The sequence below is a fragment of the Cherax quadricarinatus genome, chromosome 67 (genome assembly GCF_038502225.1).
Source record: "Cherax quadricarinatus isolate ZL_2023a chromosome 67, ASM3850222v1, whole genome shotgun sequence".
Taxonomy (NCBI): Eukaryota; Metazoa; Arthropoda; class Malacostraca; order Decapoda; family Parastacidae; genus Cherax; species Cherax quadricarinatus.
Window position 1 is genome coordinate 3,943,450 of NC_091358.1, and position 18,102 is coordinate 3,961,551.

General features: G+C 43.8%; 1 protein-coding gene across 2 annotated transcripts in view; it reads left to right on the forward strand.

The window, feature by feature from the left end:
• The window catches only part of IKKbeta (I-kappaB kinase beta), a 65,183-nt gene that overhangs the window by 33,967 nt on the left and 13,114 nt on the right, over nt 1–18,102 (forward strand). Inside the window, exons 15-16 of one of the 2 annotated variants that reach the window (XR_008408643.2) lie at nt 15,315–15,548; nt 17,009–17,122. Coding sequence is in view for 1 of the 2 variants with exons in the window: in XM_053792359.2 (XP_053648334.1) it covers nt 1,826–2,012 (187 nt within the window). In the remaining variant the exon portion in view is untranslated. Of the gene's footprint in view, nt 1–1,825; nt 13,446–15,314; nt 15,549–17,008; nt 17,123–18,102 lie in introns of those variants that run through there. The other variant, XM_053792359.2, reaches the window with a different exon arrangement.

Sequence of the window (18,102 nt, forward strand, 5' to 3'; positions counted from 1 at the left end):
TAAAGGAGGTTTTGTGTGCGAGGGGCTTGGACTTCCAGCAGGCATGCGTGAGTGTGTTTGATAGGAGTGAATGGAGACAAATGGTTTTTAATACTTGATGTGCTGTTGGAGTGTGAGCAAAGTAACATATATGAAGGGGTTCAGGGAAACCGGCAGGCCGGACTTGAGTCCTGGAGATGGGAAGTACAGTGCCTGCACTCTGAAGGAGGGGTGTTAATGTTGCAGTTTAAAAACTGTAGTGTAAAGCACCCTTCTGGCAAGTCAGTGATGGAGTGAATGATGGTGAAAGTTTTTCTTTTTCGGGCCACCCTGCCTTGGTGGGAATCGGCCAGTGCGATAATAAAAAAAAATAATCTATTACAACTGTTCCTCGTGTGTGTTTTGCAGTTTCAGCCACAAACTCCCGTATTAATTTTTGTGTGTACATGTCAATACTGATCCAGAACTCATCCTGGTATCTAATATCTTATAAATGGGACATTGCACAGCAGAAAAGAATAGCACCATCACCGCTGAAATCCAGATTAGCGAACAAATTGAGTCCAGAATGTTTCATCCGTTTGTGGGAATGTGTGGATGTGTCTTCTGGTCTACCATGAATTCAGTCCCCATCTGTTCTGTGATTTAATTGTCTTCTGCATCTGTAACTTAGGCTCAGAGCTCCATAACAAAGTACAGGTGCCATTTGACTTATGATTTGACTTACGATATTTCGACATTATGATGGTGCAAAAGAAATTACTTTGAAGATGAAACTTAAAATAATTACCCATCGTGAAGGCGGCAAGTCCGTAACTTGTATTTATTTGTTTACTCTTCAAAACTGGTATTTGGTGAAATTATTTGTTTATTTACTTATTCAGTGACAGTTATTCATCTATTTATTTAGCATATCATATCCATCTCCATGGGGAAGTGGAACAGAATTCTTCCTCCATAAGCCATTCATGTTTTAATAGGCGACTAAAATGCCAGGAGGCAAGGGGCTAGTAACCCCTTCTCCTGTATATATATTAGTACTATATTTAAAGAGAAACTTTTGTTTTTCTTTTTAGGTCACCCTGCCTCGGTGGGATATGGCCAGTTTGTTGATAGAGAAAATCACATATTCGACTTGCGATATTTTTTACTTGCTATGGTTCGTCAAAATGTAAGCCCATCATAAGTCAAGGAGCGCCTGTATGGTAACTTGAGGTTCATTGCTTTGATCTTCCTCATGTCTGCGTTTTTCTATATTTTTAATTTGGTGCTTTTTCGTTTTTGCCACTCAATGCTTCGACTACTAATGCCGACTCAGATTTCAGTCTGGCGTCTGATAGAGAGGGTAGGGAGGAGAGGAAAATGAGGGAAATGGGAAAGAAAAGAATGCCATGAGGAATGAGCAGTTGCGAGGGAGAGGGATAGTAGAGGAAGGAGAGAGAAGGAATGAAAAGGAATTTATGAAAAAGAATGACATTTGGAAAATGGAATTGATGCTGGGCATGAAGACGGGGGTAAAGGGAATAATGGAAATGGAAATACTGTAGTGAGAAAAGTGGGAGGCAGTGGGGAAAGAGAATGGGGTGAAGAGATGATGCAAGGAAGAGAGAGAGAGAAATGAAGAAGATATAAACAAGGGAAATGGTTAAAGAGGACTGAGAAAGAAGTGAAAATAAGAGTAGTAAAGTTCCATAAAGAAAAGAAAGCAGGATACGAATGAAAATGAAGACTGAGAAAGTTCACTGTAGGAGGCAAAAGAGAAAATTAAGGGTATGTTAGGAAAAAGTGGGAAAAGAAAATACCTGCAAAACATTTTTGGTTTCAAAGAACATCTCTCTCTCAACAGAATGGTTGAAATGCTTACTGGAAATGTCAACACCAATCTTGTGATCAGTGATATCAAGTCCCCAAGTGTTTCAGCACCTCAAGTCTTCTTGGATGGTCTACAGCTGCCTCCACCTGCCAGTACACGCCGTACCCCATCTCCAACTTCACTGACATCGCCCATAAAGGCAGTCGAAACTTCCTTGTAGCACCCGGACAAATTAGTTAGCTAAATATTTTTATTGAAATAGAGATTTGTATATATCAGGCAAAAATGTTATCAAACATTGTTGGAACTGATAGTATTCTGCATAAGCAGAACTGTACAGAAAGCTTAATCTAATGAGATTGGCTGTTATTTTCTTCATAAATTATATTTTAATTAAATTTTAAAGAAAACACTCTTACCATATAGTTTTTATTGGTGGTTTGCCATGCTGTGATTTAACTCTGAGAGATCTTAACTCCACTGTTTTTTAGATTGAGCCATAGTTGATATGGCCGCATTTAATCTTTTAAAACTATAACTCATTTTCTAATTGCTTTTAAAACAAGTGAAAAGTAACCGATCACTTGAGAAATATTGCAGAAGTAACATAAATAATTGCATAACTTTTTATGCTTCACACAAATTCACTTTTTTTTTTTTTTTTTTATTGGTCATTTCTTCTTCATGTGTCATGGGTAATAAATTTAGTAATGAAATGACTGATGCTCATATATCTTAGTTACAATTATAGGTTTAAGAAATATTATTTACTTAATTTATAGTTATAGTTAATTTATAGTTATATAGCAGGAAGTGTGTAAATATGCCATCAAAAGTTATGGTGTTTGCTTCACTAATATGAATTAATGAAGATGCATGTACAGCATCTCAAATATCAGGTAAATTATAAATATTTATAGTAATATTTTGTGGCACCTAAATGCATATTTTTTTCTTTTTTTTTTAAGTATTTGTTCAGTTGCCGCATATGCATGGAGGCAAAAAGGAAAATATGTGAGAGTATAAGTAAGTAAGTAAGTTTATTCAGGTATACACAAATACAGTTACATAGAATTATCATACATAGCAGCATATGTGTAGAGAACCTAGGATAGCCCAAATAAGTCAGACAGAGTGACTTATTTCCATTGGGTGTGAAGCATGGGTTGCGAATGTTGCAGTGAGGAGAAGGCTGCAAGCAGTGATGTTGTGTCTAAGGGCAATGTGTGGTGTGAATATTATGCAAAAAAATCATAGCTTGGAGATTATGAGGTGCAAGGTTACTGAAAGTATTATCCAGAGGGCCAAGGAAGGGTTGTTTAGGTGGTTTGGGCATTTAGAAAGTATGGAGCAAAATAGGATGACTTGGAGGGTATACAAATCTGTAGTGGAGGGAAGGCAGGGTAGGGGCCACCCTAGGAAAGTTGGAGGGGGAGGGGGTGTAAAGGTTTTGTGTGCAAGGGGGCTTGGATATTGAACAGGAATGTGTGATTGTGTTAGATAGGAATGAGTGGAGGCAAATGGTTTTCAGGACTTGATGGTCTGTTGGAATGTGAACAAGGTAACATTTGTGAAGGGAGTCAAGGAAACTGGTTAATGGACTTGAGTCCTGCTAGTGGGAAGTGCAGTGACTGTGCTCTGAAGGAGAGGTAGGGTATTTGCAATTTGGCAGGGCATCTGAACTGCTTCTGGCAAGATAGTGATAAGAGGGAATGCTGGTGAAAGTCTTTCTTTTTTTCGGATCACCCTACCTCATTGGGAGACTGCCGATGTGTTAAAACTAAAATATACTTTATCTTTCCTTATTTGCTATTTGTAAGCACTTTTTTTTTTTAATCCCTGTATGTGTCATTTTGTATTCTGTAGCCGAGCAAAAGAGCATTCAGCTCACAACAGAAAGGATGTAGGTTTAATTCGCAACCTTTTCAGTGGCTGCCACATAGAAATACATCATTGATGCCAGGGTCCCTCATGTAATTTTACATCATAAGCTCAGCTCACTCACATAATCTGTGAGAAGTAAATTTTGTCCTGAATATGAGAGAATGGGTCTGTGTGGTGAGTGTTCACTGTATAAAAAAGAAAATTCTGTCCCTTGTGGTGTATGATGAGAAAAACAAAACTCTGACCATGTTTATGGTTTAAGATAGTGACTTTGAGGTGTTCTCTCAGATTTTTTTTTATGGTTTTATTAGCCATTTCTTAGTATCAGTTGATAGAGTGAAAGACTTATTATTGAAATAGAGATGATTTTGGTTGGTTTACAAACCAGAAGTAACTTGAAATCGAGCTTAAATTAGCGGAAATATTCGATGTTTTTTACCATTTTCTTGAGGACAAGTAAGGCCCCCCCATATCCCAGTCTATTTTGTGGGTTTTTAATAGATCTGATTCAGCTATTGGGACACCAGAGATGTAAGCCATAGCTCCATGTCTTCCTTTGCGGATGACACCTGGATCACCATGGCAGTGACCTCCATCGAAGATACTGCGAGACTCCAAGTGGACATCAACCAAATCTTCGAATGGGCCACTCAAAACAATATGAAGTTCAACGAGGAGAAATTTCAACTACTCAGATATGGAAAACTTGAAGAAATTAAAAATGTGTCAGGGTATACCACAAATTCTAACCATACAATAGAGCTGAAAAGTAATGTGAAGGACCTGGGAGTGATAATGTCAGAGAATCTCGCCTTCAAAGAACACAACAATGTACATGTATTTACTTCATCCGCTAGGAAAATGATAGGATGGATAATGAGAACCTTCAAAACTAGGAATGCCAAGCCCATGATGATTCTCTTTAAATCACTTGTGCTCTCTAGGCTGGAATACTGCTGTACACTAACGGCCCCCTTCAAGGCTGGCGACATTGCAGACCTGGAGAGTGTACAAAGAACTTTCACAGCACACACAAGTGCGATAAGGCACCTAAACTACTGGGAATGGTTGAAGGTCCTTGATCTGTATTCCCTGGAATGCAGGCGAGAGAGATACATGATAATATACACTTGGAAGGTCCTGGAGGGATTGGTACCAAACATGCACACAAAAATCACTCCATATGAAAGCAAAAGACTCGGCAGGAGATGCAACATTCCCCCAATGAAAAGCAGAGGCGCCACAGGTACACTGAGAGACAACACAATAAGCGTCCAGGGTCCAAGACTGTTCAGTTGCCTCCCAGCATACATATGGGGAATTACCAATAGACCCCTGGCTGTCTTCAAGAAGGCACTGGACAAGCACCTAAAGTCAGTACCTGACCAACCGGGCTGTGGTTCGTATGTCAGCTTGCGTGCGGCCAGTAGTAACAGCCTGGTTGATCAAACCCTGATCCACCATGAAGCCTGGTTTCAGACCGGGCCGCGGGGGCGTTGACCCCCGAAACCCTCTCCGGGTAAACTCCAGGTAAACCATAAACCATGACCAGTCATTCCTGACTATGTTTTATATCTGAGAAACAGAGCAAATCTTCTGTTCTTTTGTGTGATTGTGAATTCAAAATGGAAGACCTGGGGGCATGATTAATAAAGAGAAAAAATATTGCTTTATTTTGGACTATATTTTTAAACGTGTATTTTTCTAATTTTGTTTAAAGTTAGCTGAATTACCAAATTCTGTGCACTTTATAATGTAGTTGAGACAGTTAAATGGGCAATTCTTTTGCTCAGTCGATAGAATGGAAGGCATACTAGCAAAATAGCTAAGAATTTGGTATAGTGGAGCAATGAAATTGCCTTAAAATAGGACTCAAAATGGGTGAAATCATCTGTGTAAATTGTGCCGAGAATGCTAACTTTGCCCCTGCGTAATTCCATAAGAGTTCCATCAAATTTCATACTTTTGGTGTCATTACTTTCAGAAAAAGATTCTCTGCCATTTCAGAATAAAAATAATATATATATATTTTTTTTAATGTGGACACTGAGAGCAGTATTAATTTTGAGGGTCTGAACAACGAATGGATCAAGTTGAGTAAGTCTTTTTTTTATGTCTGCTGTCATGTTTATCAACCGCTGTGGGTTGTATCCTGGGGAGGAACCTGCAATGGTAATAACTCATAATAATTGCTTTATTGAATTATTTTAGAGCAATAAAACCTAGAATAAATCTTTTAATCATATGTTATAATGTGGTGACAAGTAAAGCAAGTATGCGTGTTGTAAGAGGCGACTAAAATGCCGGGAGCAAGGAGCTAGTAACCTCTTCTCCTGTATATATTACTAAATGTAAAAGGAGAAACTTTCGTTTTTCCTTTTGGGCCACCCCACCTCGGTGGGATACGGCCGGTGTGTTGAAAGAAAGAAGAAGAAGTAAAGCAAGTGTGCTCTCAGAACTGGTGCTGCTGTAAAAGGTTTACAAGGGTCTACTTATATAAGTCACTTTAGCAGCAACCTGTTGGTAGACCTACTGCACCAGTACATAGACCCTACAATCACTTTTAACCCAATAAATGATTTGTTTACCTTATGCACACCCACTTCCTGTGTTGGGGCAAAGGTACATAAATTAGCTTCTTGAGTTGCTGTTGCTATTGCTTTTAAGAACATGGAGATTAACCTTAGCTTATAATGAGTGGTGAATATAGTTATTGTAGGAAGTCTGAATAAATGAATAATGGGTATAATTGTAAACCACTGCATTAGCGAAACGCCATAAAGTGAAGTGCTGTAAACAGGACCTGCCTGTATATCCCATAGTCTTGTAACCCAACCTTCTACTTCTTGATTAATTATTAGACAAGGCAATTTCTTCAGAATCAGCTGGTATTATCAAGTCTTCCTCATAGTTAACTTATCTCTACGTTGCCAGTATTGAACATCTGCTGACAGGATGTGCCTCTAAGCATTGAAGAATTGAGACACTTATGCAACACATCGGAATCTTTATTGAAGAAACATTTCACCACACAGTGACTTCATCAGTCCAATACAAAGTAGAAATGGGTAAGGAGAGGAGAAGTTTGAGGTAATCAGTCCCTCAACCTGGAAATGATGTGTTCAGTCCATCACTTACAGGAAATGATTTCCTGCAAGAGTGATTGGACTGAACCGAAGTACAAGTACACTGTTGTCAAAGTCCCAGTGGTGTGATTTCAGGATCTGAACCTTCAATATTTTGCCAATTACTCAACATTGATGAGGACGCCTGACTGGGATAAGTAACATAAGCTTTGTTTTTTTTTTTTTCTTGACACCCATTTTCAAGCAAGGCAGCATGACACATGGCAGGGTGACACATGGCAGGGTGACACATGGCAGGGTGACACATGGCAGGGTGACACAAGGCAGAGTGACACATGGCAGAGTGACACATGGCAGGGTGACACATGGCAGGGTGACACAAGGCAGGGTGACACATGGCAGGGTGACACAAGGCAGAGTGACACATGGCAGGGTGACACATGGCAGGGTGACACATGGCAGCATGACACATGGCAGGGTGACACATGGCAGGGTGACACAAGGCAGGGTGACACAAGGCAGGGTGACACAAGGCTGGGTGCCACAAGGCAGGGTGACACATGGCAGGGCGACACATGGCAGGGTGACACAAGACAGGGTGACACAAGTCAGGGTGACACAAGGCAGGGTGACACAAGGCAGGGTGGCACAAGGCAGGGTGACACATCGCAGGGTGACACAAGGCAGGGTGACACAAAGCACGGTGACACAAGGCAAAGTGACAAGGCAGGGTGACACAAAGCAGGGTGACACAAGGCAGGATGACACATGGCAGGGTGACACAAGACAGGGTGACACATGGCAGGGTGACACAAGGCAAGGTGACACAAGGCAAGGTGACACAAGGCAAGGTGACACAAGGCATGGTGACACAAGGCAGGGTGACAGAAAGCATGGTGATGCAAGGCAGGGTGACACAAGGCAAGGTGACACAAGGCAAGGTGACACAAGGCATGGTGACACAAGGCAGGGTGACACATGGCAAGGTGACACAAGGCAGGGTGACACATGGCAAGGTGACACAAGGCAAGGTAACACAAGGCAAGGTGACACAAGACAGAGTGTGACAAGGCAGGGTGACACAAGGCAGGGTGACACAAGGCAAAGTGACACAAGGCAAGGTGACACAAGGCATGGTGACACAAGGCAGGGTGACACATGGCAAGGTGACACAAGGCATGGTGACACAAGGCAGGGTGACACAAGGCATGGTGACACAAGGCAAGGTGACACAAGGCATGGTGACACAAGGCAGGGTGACACAAGGCATGGTGACACAAGGCAAGGTGACACAAGGCATGGTGACACAAGGCAGGGTGACACAAGGTAGGGTGACACATGGCAAGGTGACACAAGGCAGGGTGACACATGGCAGGGTGACACAAGGCAGGGTGACATATGGCAGGGTGACACAAGGCAATGTGACACAAGGCAGGGTGACACAAGACAAGGTGACACATGGCAGGGTGACACATGGCAAGGTGACACAAGGCAGGGTGACACAAGGCAGAGTGACACAAGACAACGTGACACAAAGCAAGGTGACACAAGGCATGATGACACAAGGCAGGGTGACACAAGGCAGGGTGACACATGGCAAGGTGACACAAGGCAAGGTGACACAAGGCAAGGTGACATAAGGCATGTTGACACAAGGGAGGGTGACACAAGGCAGGGTGACACATGGCAAGGTGACACAAGGCAGGGTGACACAAGGCAAGGTGACACAAGGCAAGGTGACACAAGGCATGGTAACACAAGGCAGGGTGACACAAGGCAGGGTGACACAAGGCACGGTGACACAAGGCAATGTGACACAAGGCAGGGTGACACAAGGCACGGTGACACAAGGCAAGGTGACACAAGGCATGGTGACAGAAGGCAGGGTGACACAAGGCAGGGTGACATATGGCAAGGTGACACAAGGCAGGGTGACACAAGGCTGGGTTACACAAGGCAAGGTGACACAAGGCAAGGTGACACAAGGCAAGGTGACACAAGGCATGGTGACACAAGGCAGGGTGGCACATGGCAGGGTGACACAAGGCAGGGTGACACAAGGCAGGGTGGCACATGGCAGGGTGACACAAGGCAGGGTGACACAAGGCAATGTAACACAAGGCAGGATGACACAAGGCAATGTAACACAAGGCAGGGTGACACAAGGCAGGGTGACACAAGGCTGGGTGCCACAAGGCAGGGTGACACATGGCAGTGTGACACAAAGCAGAGTAACACATGGCAGGGTGACACAAGGCAGGGTGACACAAGGCTGGGTGACACAAGGCAATGTGACACAAGGCAGGGTGACACAAGACAGGGTGACATGGCAGGGTGGGACAAGGCAAGGTGACACATAGCAGTGTAACACAAGGCAGGGTGACACAAGGCTGGGTGACACAAGGCAGGGTGACACAAGGCAGGGTGACACAAGGCTGGGTGCCACAAGGCAGGATGATACATGGCAGGGTGACACAAGGCAGGATGACACAAGGCAGGGTGACACAAGGCAGGGTGGCACAAGGCAGGGTGACACATGGCAGGGTGACACAAGGCAGGGTGACACAAAACACGGTGACAAGGCAGGGTGATGCAAGGCAGGATGACACATGGCAGGGTGACACAAGGCAGGGTGGCACAAGGCAGGGTGACACATGGCAGGGTGACAAGGCAGGGTGACACAAAGCACGGTGACACAAGGCAGAGTGACAAGGCAGGGTGACACAAAGCAGGGTGACACAAGGCAAGGTGACACAAGGCAAGGTGACACAAGGCAAGGTGACACAAGGCATGGTGACACAAGGCAGGGTGGCACATGGCAGGGTGACACAAGGCAGGGTGACACATGGCAGGGTGACACAAGACAGGGTGACACATGGCAGGGTGACACAAGGCAAGGTGACACAAGGCAAGGTGACACAAGGCATGGTGACACAAGGCAGGGTGACACAAGGCATGGTGACACAAGGCAGGGTGACACAAGGCATGGTGACAAAAGGCAGGGTGACACAAGGCAAGGTGACACAAGGCATGGTGACACAAGGCAGGGTGACACAAGGCAGGGTGACATAAGGCAGGGTGACACATGGCAAGGTGACACAAGGCAGGGTGACACATGGCAAGGTGACACAAGGCAAGGTGACACAAGGCAGGTTGACACATGGCAAGGTGACACAAGACAGAGTGACACAAGGCAGGGTGACACAAGGCAGGGTGACACAAGGCAGGGTGACACAAGGCAAGGTGACACAAGGCATGGTGACACAAGGCAGGGTGACACAAGGTAGGGTGACACATGGCAAGGTGACACAAGGCATCGTGACACAAGGCATCGTGACACAAGGCAGGGTGACACAAGGCATGGTGACACAAGGCAAGGTGACACAAGGCATGGTGACACAAGGCAGGGTGACACAAGGCAGGGTGACACATGGCAAGGTGACACAAGGCAGGGTGATACAAGGCAGGGTGACACATGGCAGGGTGACACAAGGCAAGGTGACACAAGGCAAGGTGACACAAGGCATGGCGACACAAGGCAGGGTGACACAAGGCAGGGTGACACAAGGCAATGTGACACAAGGCAGGGTGACACAAGGCACGGTGACACAAGGCAAGGTGACACAAGGCATGGTGACACAAGGCAGGGTGACACAAGGCAGGGTGACACATGGCAAGGTGACACAAGGCAGGGTGACACAAGGCAGGGTTACACAAGGCAAGGTGACACAAGGCAAGGTGACACAAGGCAAGGTGACACAAGGCATGGTGACACAAGGCAGGGTGGCACATGGCAGGGTGGCACAAGGCAGGGTGACACATGGCAGGGTGACACATGGCAAGGTGACACAAGGCAGGGTGACACAAGGCAGGGTTACACAAGGCAAGGTGACACAAGGCAAGGTGACACAAGGCAAGGTGACACAAGGCATGGTGACACAAGGCAGGGTGGCACATGGCAGGGTGACACAAGGCAGGGTGACACATGGCAGGGTGACACAAGCCAATGTAACACAAGGCAGGGTGACACAAGTCAATGTAACACAAGGCAGGGTGACACAAGGCAGGGTGACACAAGGCTGGGTGCCACAAGGCAGGGTAACACATGGCAGTGTGACACAAAGCAGGGTAACACATGGCAGGGTGACAAGGCAGGGTGACACATGGCAGGGTGACACAAGGCAATGTGACACAAGGCAGGGTGACACAAGACAGGGTGACACATGGCAGGGTGGGACAAGGCAAGGTGACACATGGCAATGTAACACAAGGCAGGGTGACACAAGGCTGGGTGACACAAGGCAGGGTGACACAAGGCAGGGTGACACAAGGCTGGGTGCCACAAGGCAGGATGATACTTGGCAGGGTGACACATGGCAGGGTGACACAAGGCAGGGTGACACAAGTCAGGGTGACACAAGGCAGGGTGATACAAGGCAGGGTGACACAAGGCAGGGTGGCACAAGGCAGGGTGACACATGGCAGGGTGACACAAGGCAGGGTGACACAAAACACGGTGACACAAGACAGAGTGACAAGGCAGGGTGACACAAGGCAGGGTGACACAAGGCAGGATGACACATGGCAGGGTGGCACAAGGCAGGGTGACACACTGCAGGGTGACACAAGGCAAGGTGACACAAGGCAAGGTGACACAAGGCATGGTGACACAAGGCAGGGTGACACAAGGCATGGTGACACAAGGCAGGGTGACACAAGGCAAGGTGACACAAGGCAAGGTGACACAAGGCATGGTGACACAAGGCAGGATGACACAAGGCAGGGTGACACAAGGCAAGGTGACACAAGGCAGGGTGACACATGGCAAGGTGACACAAGACAGAGTGACACAATGCAGGGTGACACATGGCAGGGCGACACAAGGCAGGGTGGCACAAGGCAGGGTGACACAAGGCATGGTGACACAAGGCAAGGTGACACAAGGCATGGTGACACAAGGCAGGGTGACACAAGGCATCGTGACACAAGGTAGGGTGACACAAGGCAAGGTGACACAAGGCAGGGTGACACAAGGCAGGGTGACACATGGCAAGGCGACACAAGGCAGGGTGACACAAGGCAGGGTGACACAAGGCAAGGTGACACAAGGCAAGGTGACACAAGGCATGGTGACACAAGGCAGGGTGACATAAGGCAAGGTGACACAAGGCAGGGTGACACAAGGCAGGGTGACACAAGGCATGGTGACACAAGGCAGGGTGACACAAGGCAAGGTGACACATGGCAAGGTGACACAAGGCAGGGTGACACAAGGCAGGGTGACACAAGGCAAGGTGACACAAGGCAGGGTGACACATGGAAGGTGACACAAGGTATGGTGACACAAGGCAAGGTGACACAAGGCAGGGTGACACAAGGCAGGGTGACACATGGCAAGGTGACACAAGGCATGGTGACACATGGCAAGGTGACACAAGGCATGGTGACACAAGGGAGGGTGACACAAGGCATGGTGACACAAGGCAGGGTGACACAAGGCAGGGTGACACATGGCAAGGTGACACAAGGCATGGTGACACATGGCAAGGTGACACAAGGCATGGTGACACAAGGGAGGGTGACACAAGGCAGGGTGACATAAAGAAGACAACATACAGTAAATAGCTCTGTTCAGAAGTGAGTTGTGTTCCAGGTAGTATTTCAATTTTGCAAACAAGCTCTTTTAACCTTGAAACTATTATCCTCTAGAAAAAGCTGGTAAAAATGAAGGTTATGAACCACAAATGTTCCTAACTGCAGAACTGCATTTGTAAAACAATTTTCTCAGTATTGTCTTTTGGACCCAGTTCATAAGTCAGATCGCTGTATGACAAAATTTAAGTCCACGATGTACCTACCATTATTTTTCTTCAGCTTCCATTTCAAAAAGGCTTAAAAAAAATTGTGATATTTCAGTGCCTATCATTTTGGTGTGAAATCCTAATGAAGATCCAAATTTTTGAGGTCTTTATTAGTTTTTCTGGGAATTAATAGTTGTGCTGTCAGTTCTTGATGAATTACTTTTGTTGACATGATTATCCCACTACATAATTTGCATCAGATACATTGATAAAGATGTATTCTTAGCAATAAAAAATTCAACACAGTATTGTATTGTACTTTACAGTATTGTATTACACAATACAGTATTGAAAGGTACTGTATTGTATTATGCAATACAGTATTAAAAGATACTGTGTTTATTACACAATACAGTATTGAAAGGTGCTGTATTGTATTACACAATACAGTATTGAAAGATACTGTGTTGTATTATACAATACACTATTGCAAGGTACTGTATTGTATTACTCAATACAGTATTGAAAGGTACTATACTGTGTTACACAATACAATATTGTAGTGCACATTTTTTAGCCAGATCCATCATCTGTACTTGTATCATCCTTTCTTATACTATACCTAGAGTGTCTGCTGATAACTGATCCTTATAAACCACCACGGGACGGGCAGAGATTCAACCCATGGAATTTTAGGACTCGCTTGCCATGGGTTCAATCCCTGCCCGTTCCATGGTTTGTTTACGATTTCGTGAGTAATGATCCATATCATTGTATGTGATGATGTCAATGTGATACGTGTAAATATGACAAACCGTTTAATTTATGGATTGTTTTCTCTAGTCATTTTGTACTAAACAATATTAATAAATGATCTGTTAATTGTTTGCTAATTTATACCTTTTTATGTTCTGAAGAAGGTGAGAATGAAAGATTCTTAGAAGCTGAAACAAAACCATGTTGCTCAGTTCAGAGAATAATGGTATTCTTTTATGACAAGTGTTATTGATTAATGAGACACTTGTGCAATATTTATGTATCTTTATCCCAAATAAAGATGCAGGAGACCCTGTTTTTACAGTAGGTTAGGTTCCAGGCTTCTGTAGGGCCCCACTTATATTGCAGGTTAGGTTCCAGACTACTGTAGGGCCCCACTTATACTGCAGGTTAGGTTCCAGGCTACTGTAGGGCCCTGTTTATACTGCAGGTTAGGTTCCAGCCTATTGTAGGGCCCTGTTTATACTGCAGGTTAGGTTCCAGGCTTCTGTAGGGCCCCACTTATACTGCAGGTTAGGTTCCAGGCTACTGTAGGGCCCTGTTTATACTGCAGGTTAGGTTCCAGGCTACTGTAGGGCTCCACTTATACTGCAGGTTAGGTTCCAAGCTACTGTAGGGCCCTGCTTATACTGTAGGTTAGGTTCCAGGCTACTGTAGGGCTCTGCTTATACTGCAGGTTAGATTCCAGGCTACTGTAGGGCCCTGCTTATACTGCAGGTTAGGTTCCAGGCTACTGTAGACCCCGCTTATACTGCAGGTTAGGTTCCAGGCTACTGTAGGGCCCCACTTATACTGCAGGTTAGGTTCCAGGCTACTGTAGGGCCCCACTTATACTGCAGGTTAGGTTCCAGGCTACTGTAGGGCCCCACTTATACTGCAGGTTAGGTTCCAGGCTACTGTAGGGCCCCACTTATACTGCAGGTTAGGTTCCAGGCTACTGTAGGGCCCCACTTATACTGCAGGTTAGGTTCCAGGCTACTGTAGGGCCCCACTTATACTGCAGGTTAGGTTCCAGGCTACTGTAGGGCCCCACTTATACTGCAGGTTAGGTTCCAGGCTACTGTAGGGCCCCACTTATACTGCAGGTTAGGTTCCAGGCTACTGTAGACCCCACTTATACTGCAGGTTAGGTTCCAGGCTACTGTTGTGAAGCGAAATCACTGTAAAGTGAATCATAGCCTTTTTTCACTTTCAAATCCATATAAAAGCCTGATAACCTGTTTATTGTACTTTTTTTTTTATTATTAGTGAGCAATAGAGCTAGGCCTATAAAATGCATATACAGTACACACATTACTTACCTTATTTTCATTCCTAGCTAATAGTGAGTGGTGAATATATTTATTGTAGGAAGTCTGAATAAATGAAGAATGGCTGTAATTGAAAATCACTGCATTAGCAAAATACCTTAAAGCAAAGTGCTGTAAAGCGGGACCTGCCTGTACCCAGATGTTGCCCAAGTGTCTCATTTATTATCTTGTCAGTTTTCTAAACAGTTTCTTCACAAGAGCTGTATTACATGCATTACATTTAATACTTTTTTTTTATTATAATAATGCATTATTGTGTGAGATATATTATACTGGAGTGATCAGTAGACACCTGTCATTAAACATCAAATTTTATTGCAAAAATTTCTTAATACGGCAATCCTGAGCATGCAGCCTCCTTGCGAAGAACAGAATATTATGTTAGTTTTTAGCAGGAGAGGAGAGATTTGATTCTAAGTAAAATCTTTGAGTGTTCTTGTATGCTGACTTGATCCAAGGAATTGGACTTATCCTCCCCCTCCTTGGATCAAACCTCAATGCCTTCCACTCCCCACTGTGGGAGCACCTTGCCCAGAATAAAATGGAATAAAAGTGTTGTACACAGAGACTTCGTTGTTAATATTCTTCTTATATATTGGCAATGTGTTCATTATTATTCTTATATATTGGCAGTGTGTTCATTATTATTCTTATATATTGACAGTGTTCTGGACTTGAACTTTTTGTTTGTGGAGCTTAAAGATGAAAAGTGGAAACTGATGGAATAATTCAACATGTGAATGAGAAGTAGCCAGAACATCTGTTGCCAGAACATCCATTGCCAGAACATCTGTTGCCAGAACATCCATTGCCAGAACATTAGTTGCCAGAACATCCGTTGCCAGAACATCTGTTGCTGCTGTTCTTCCTGAAGCATCAGCACAGTTTAGATATAAGTGTGAGTACAGTAGTTTATTGCAGATACCCACTTATGCTTAAATATTTAGTATCAGTGCTTGTTAAGTAAATGTGTTGAGATAGGGGAAGCACTAAACCCATAAAGGCCATTCAGTGCCTTGGAAATGAGAGGGCAAGGAGTAATTAGGTTTGATCGTAGGAAGGGGGGAGTAGCTCCATTTCCCATGGATCAAGACACCTTCACCAGCATTAAGGGATTAGGAACCCCCCATCCATCCATCCCAAAGGTTTTAAGCTCATTCACATGTCAAAACGGTCTTAATAATGAAATATTCAGCCACTAATGTGCCGGATGATTATAATAATAATAATTTCACTGGGGGAAAAAGGTGAGTGGTGCACTGAGGAGTCTGTGGAGACAAAGAACTTTATTCATGAAATCAAAGAGAAGAATGTATGAGAGCATAGTTATACCAACGCTCTTGTATGGGTGTGAGGCATGGGTGGTGAATGTTGCAACAAAGAGAAGGCTGGAGGCAGTGGAGATGTCATGTCTGAGGGCAGTGTGTGGTGTGAATATAATGCAGAGACTCCATAGTTTGGAAATTAGGAGGAGGTGCAGGATTACCAAAACTGTTATCCAGAGGGCTGAGGAGGGGTTGCTGGGATGGTTTGGACATATAGAGAGGATGGAATGAAATAGAATGACTTTGAGAGTGTATAAATTTGTAGTGGAGGGGTTGGCCTAAGAAAGTTGGAGGGAGGGGGCAAAGGAGGTTTTGTGTGCGAGGGGCTTGGACTTCCAGCAAGCATGCATGAGCATGTTAGATAGGAGCAAATGGACACAAATGGTTTTTAGGACATGACATGCTGTTGGAGTGTAAGCAGGGTAACATTTATGAAGGGATTCAGAGAAACCAGCAGGCTGGACCTGATTCCTGGAGATGGGAAGTACAGTGTCTGCACTCTGAAGGAGGGGTATTAATGTTGCAGTTTTATAATTGTAGTGTAAGCACGCCTCTGCCGAGACAGTGATGGAGTGAATGATGAAAGTTTTTCTTTTTCGGGCCACCCTTCCTTGGTGGGAAACAATTGATGTGTTAATAAAAAAAATAATTTCAGGAGCTAGTAACCCCTTTTCCTGTATAAATTACTAAGTGTAAAGAGAAGAAAAACTTTCATTTCATATTTTCTGGGTCACTCTACCTTGCTGGGAGATGGCCAGTGTGTTAAAAAGAATAATGCTGTAATAATTCCACAACTAGTAGACGGATTATTTATTTACATTCAATGATGCAATTGTTCGTGTTATATCTGTCAGTAGTTTCTGGGATAATTAACCTGACCCCAAGAATCAGTTTCTGAAAGATAATGATTTGATACTGCATTCCTTTGTTTTAATTGATGAATTATGTAATTAAAATTCATTGGTTAGAACCATTACAGCTCTGATTTATTTAATATTTTAAATTCAGTTTTCTACAGTGTTACTGTTTTCAGGTACGTGTATCAGTTTCTGCATTAACATGGTAATCCTTACTTGGCTGAATACCATGTACAAGACCATTGAGATGTGTTAAAGAGGTTCAACGAGGGAAGAAGACATTGTTAAAAGTAAGACCGTTTGATTCATGTACAGTTTTGTTCTCTAGAAAACAATAGCAAAATGGATGACGGTGTGTCACCTGTTCATAACTGCAGATTGACATATAACAGACTTTTTAAAACGGGGTAAAATCCACTAAGTAAATTATATTTTTAGCTCCTTTTACTTTCGTGTTTGTTACAATATATGTAACTATAAATTTTGTATACAATTGCAAGCGCCAGTCACTCAAACAATCCACCCCTTACCCATTAGTCTGTTATACAGCTTCTCCTCACTTAATGACAGAGTTCCATTCCTAAGACCACATCATTAAACGAATTTGTCGCTAAGTGAGGAGCATACTGTAATAGTTGTGAGTTTGTGTCAACTATCTTTGATATTGTTTTAATGTCACCTTTGCATCATTTATAACATTTCTGGTATGTTTTTAAAAGTTTATACAGTAGTGTACTGTATGTTGAAATAAACAGAATAGAGGAAATCAGCTCTAATATACATTATTTAGGTATGAATACTGGTCAGAGAGCCCATCGTAAGTCCGAGGCATCAGTGAATGAGTTATGTTGCTGTATTGAGGAGGTTATTGTAATTATCGTAATTATTTTCTCATTATGTCTTTAAGACCATTGCAAGACACAACGAAGTAAAATATCTAGGCTTGTTCTTTCAAAGCATCTTGTAATCTACACCCACATTCAGCACATAAATTACTATGTACCTCAAACAGCATTACTTTCATTATACAACTCGCTAAGCTATCCCTACCTCACCTATGCTGTTTGTGCCTGGGGATCCACTACAGCAAATCACCTAAAACCAATAATATCTCAACAGAAACAACTGAATGATCACTCAAGTCTAGTAGTGCCAGACAAAATGCTCCCTTACTCTTCAAAAGTCTAAACATATGTAATCTACATAAAATTCATTCATGCTACTGTGCAAACTACATATACAGGACAATCAGTTCTACTATCAATCCTGA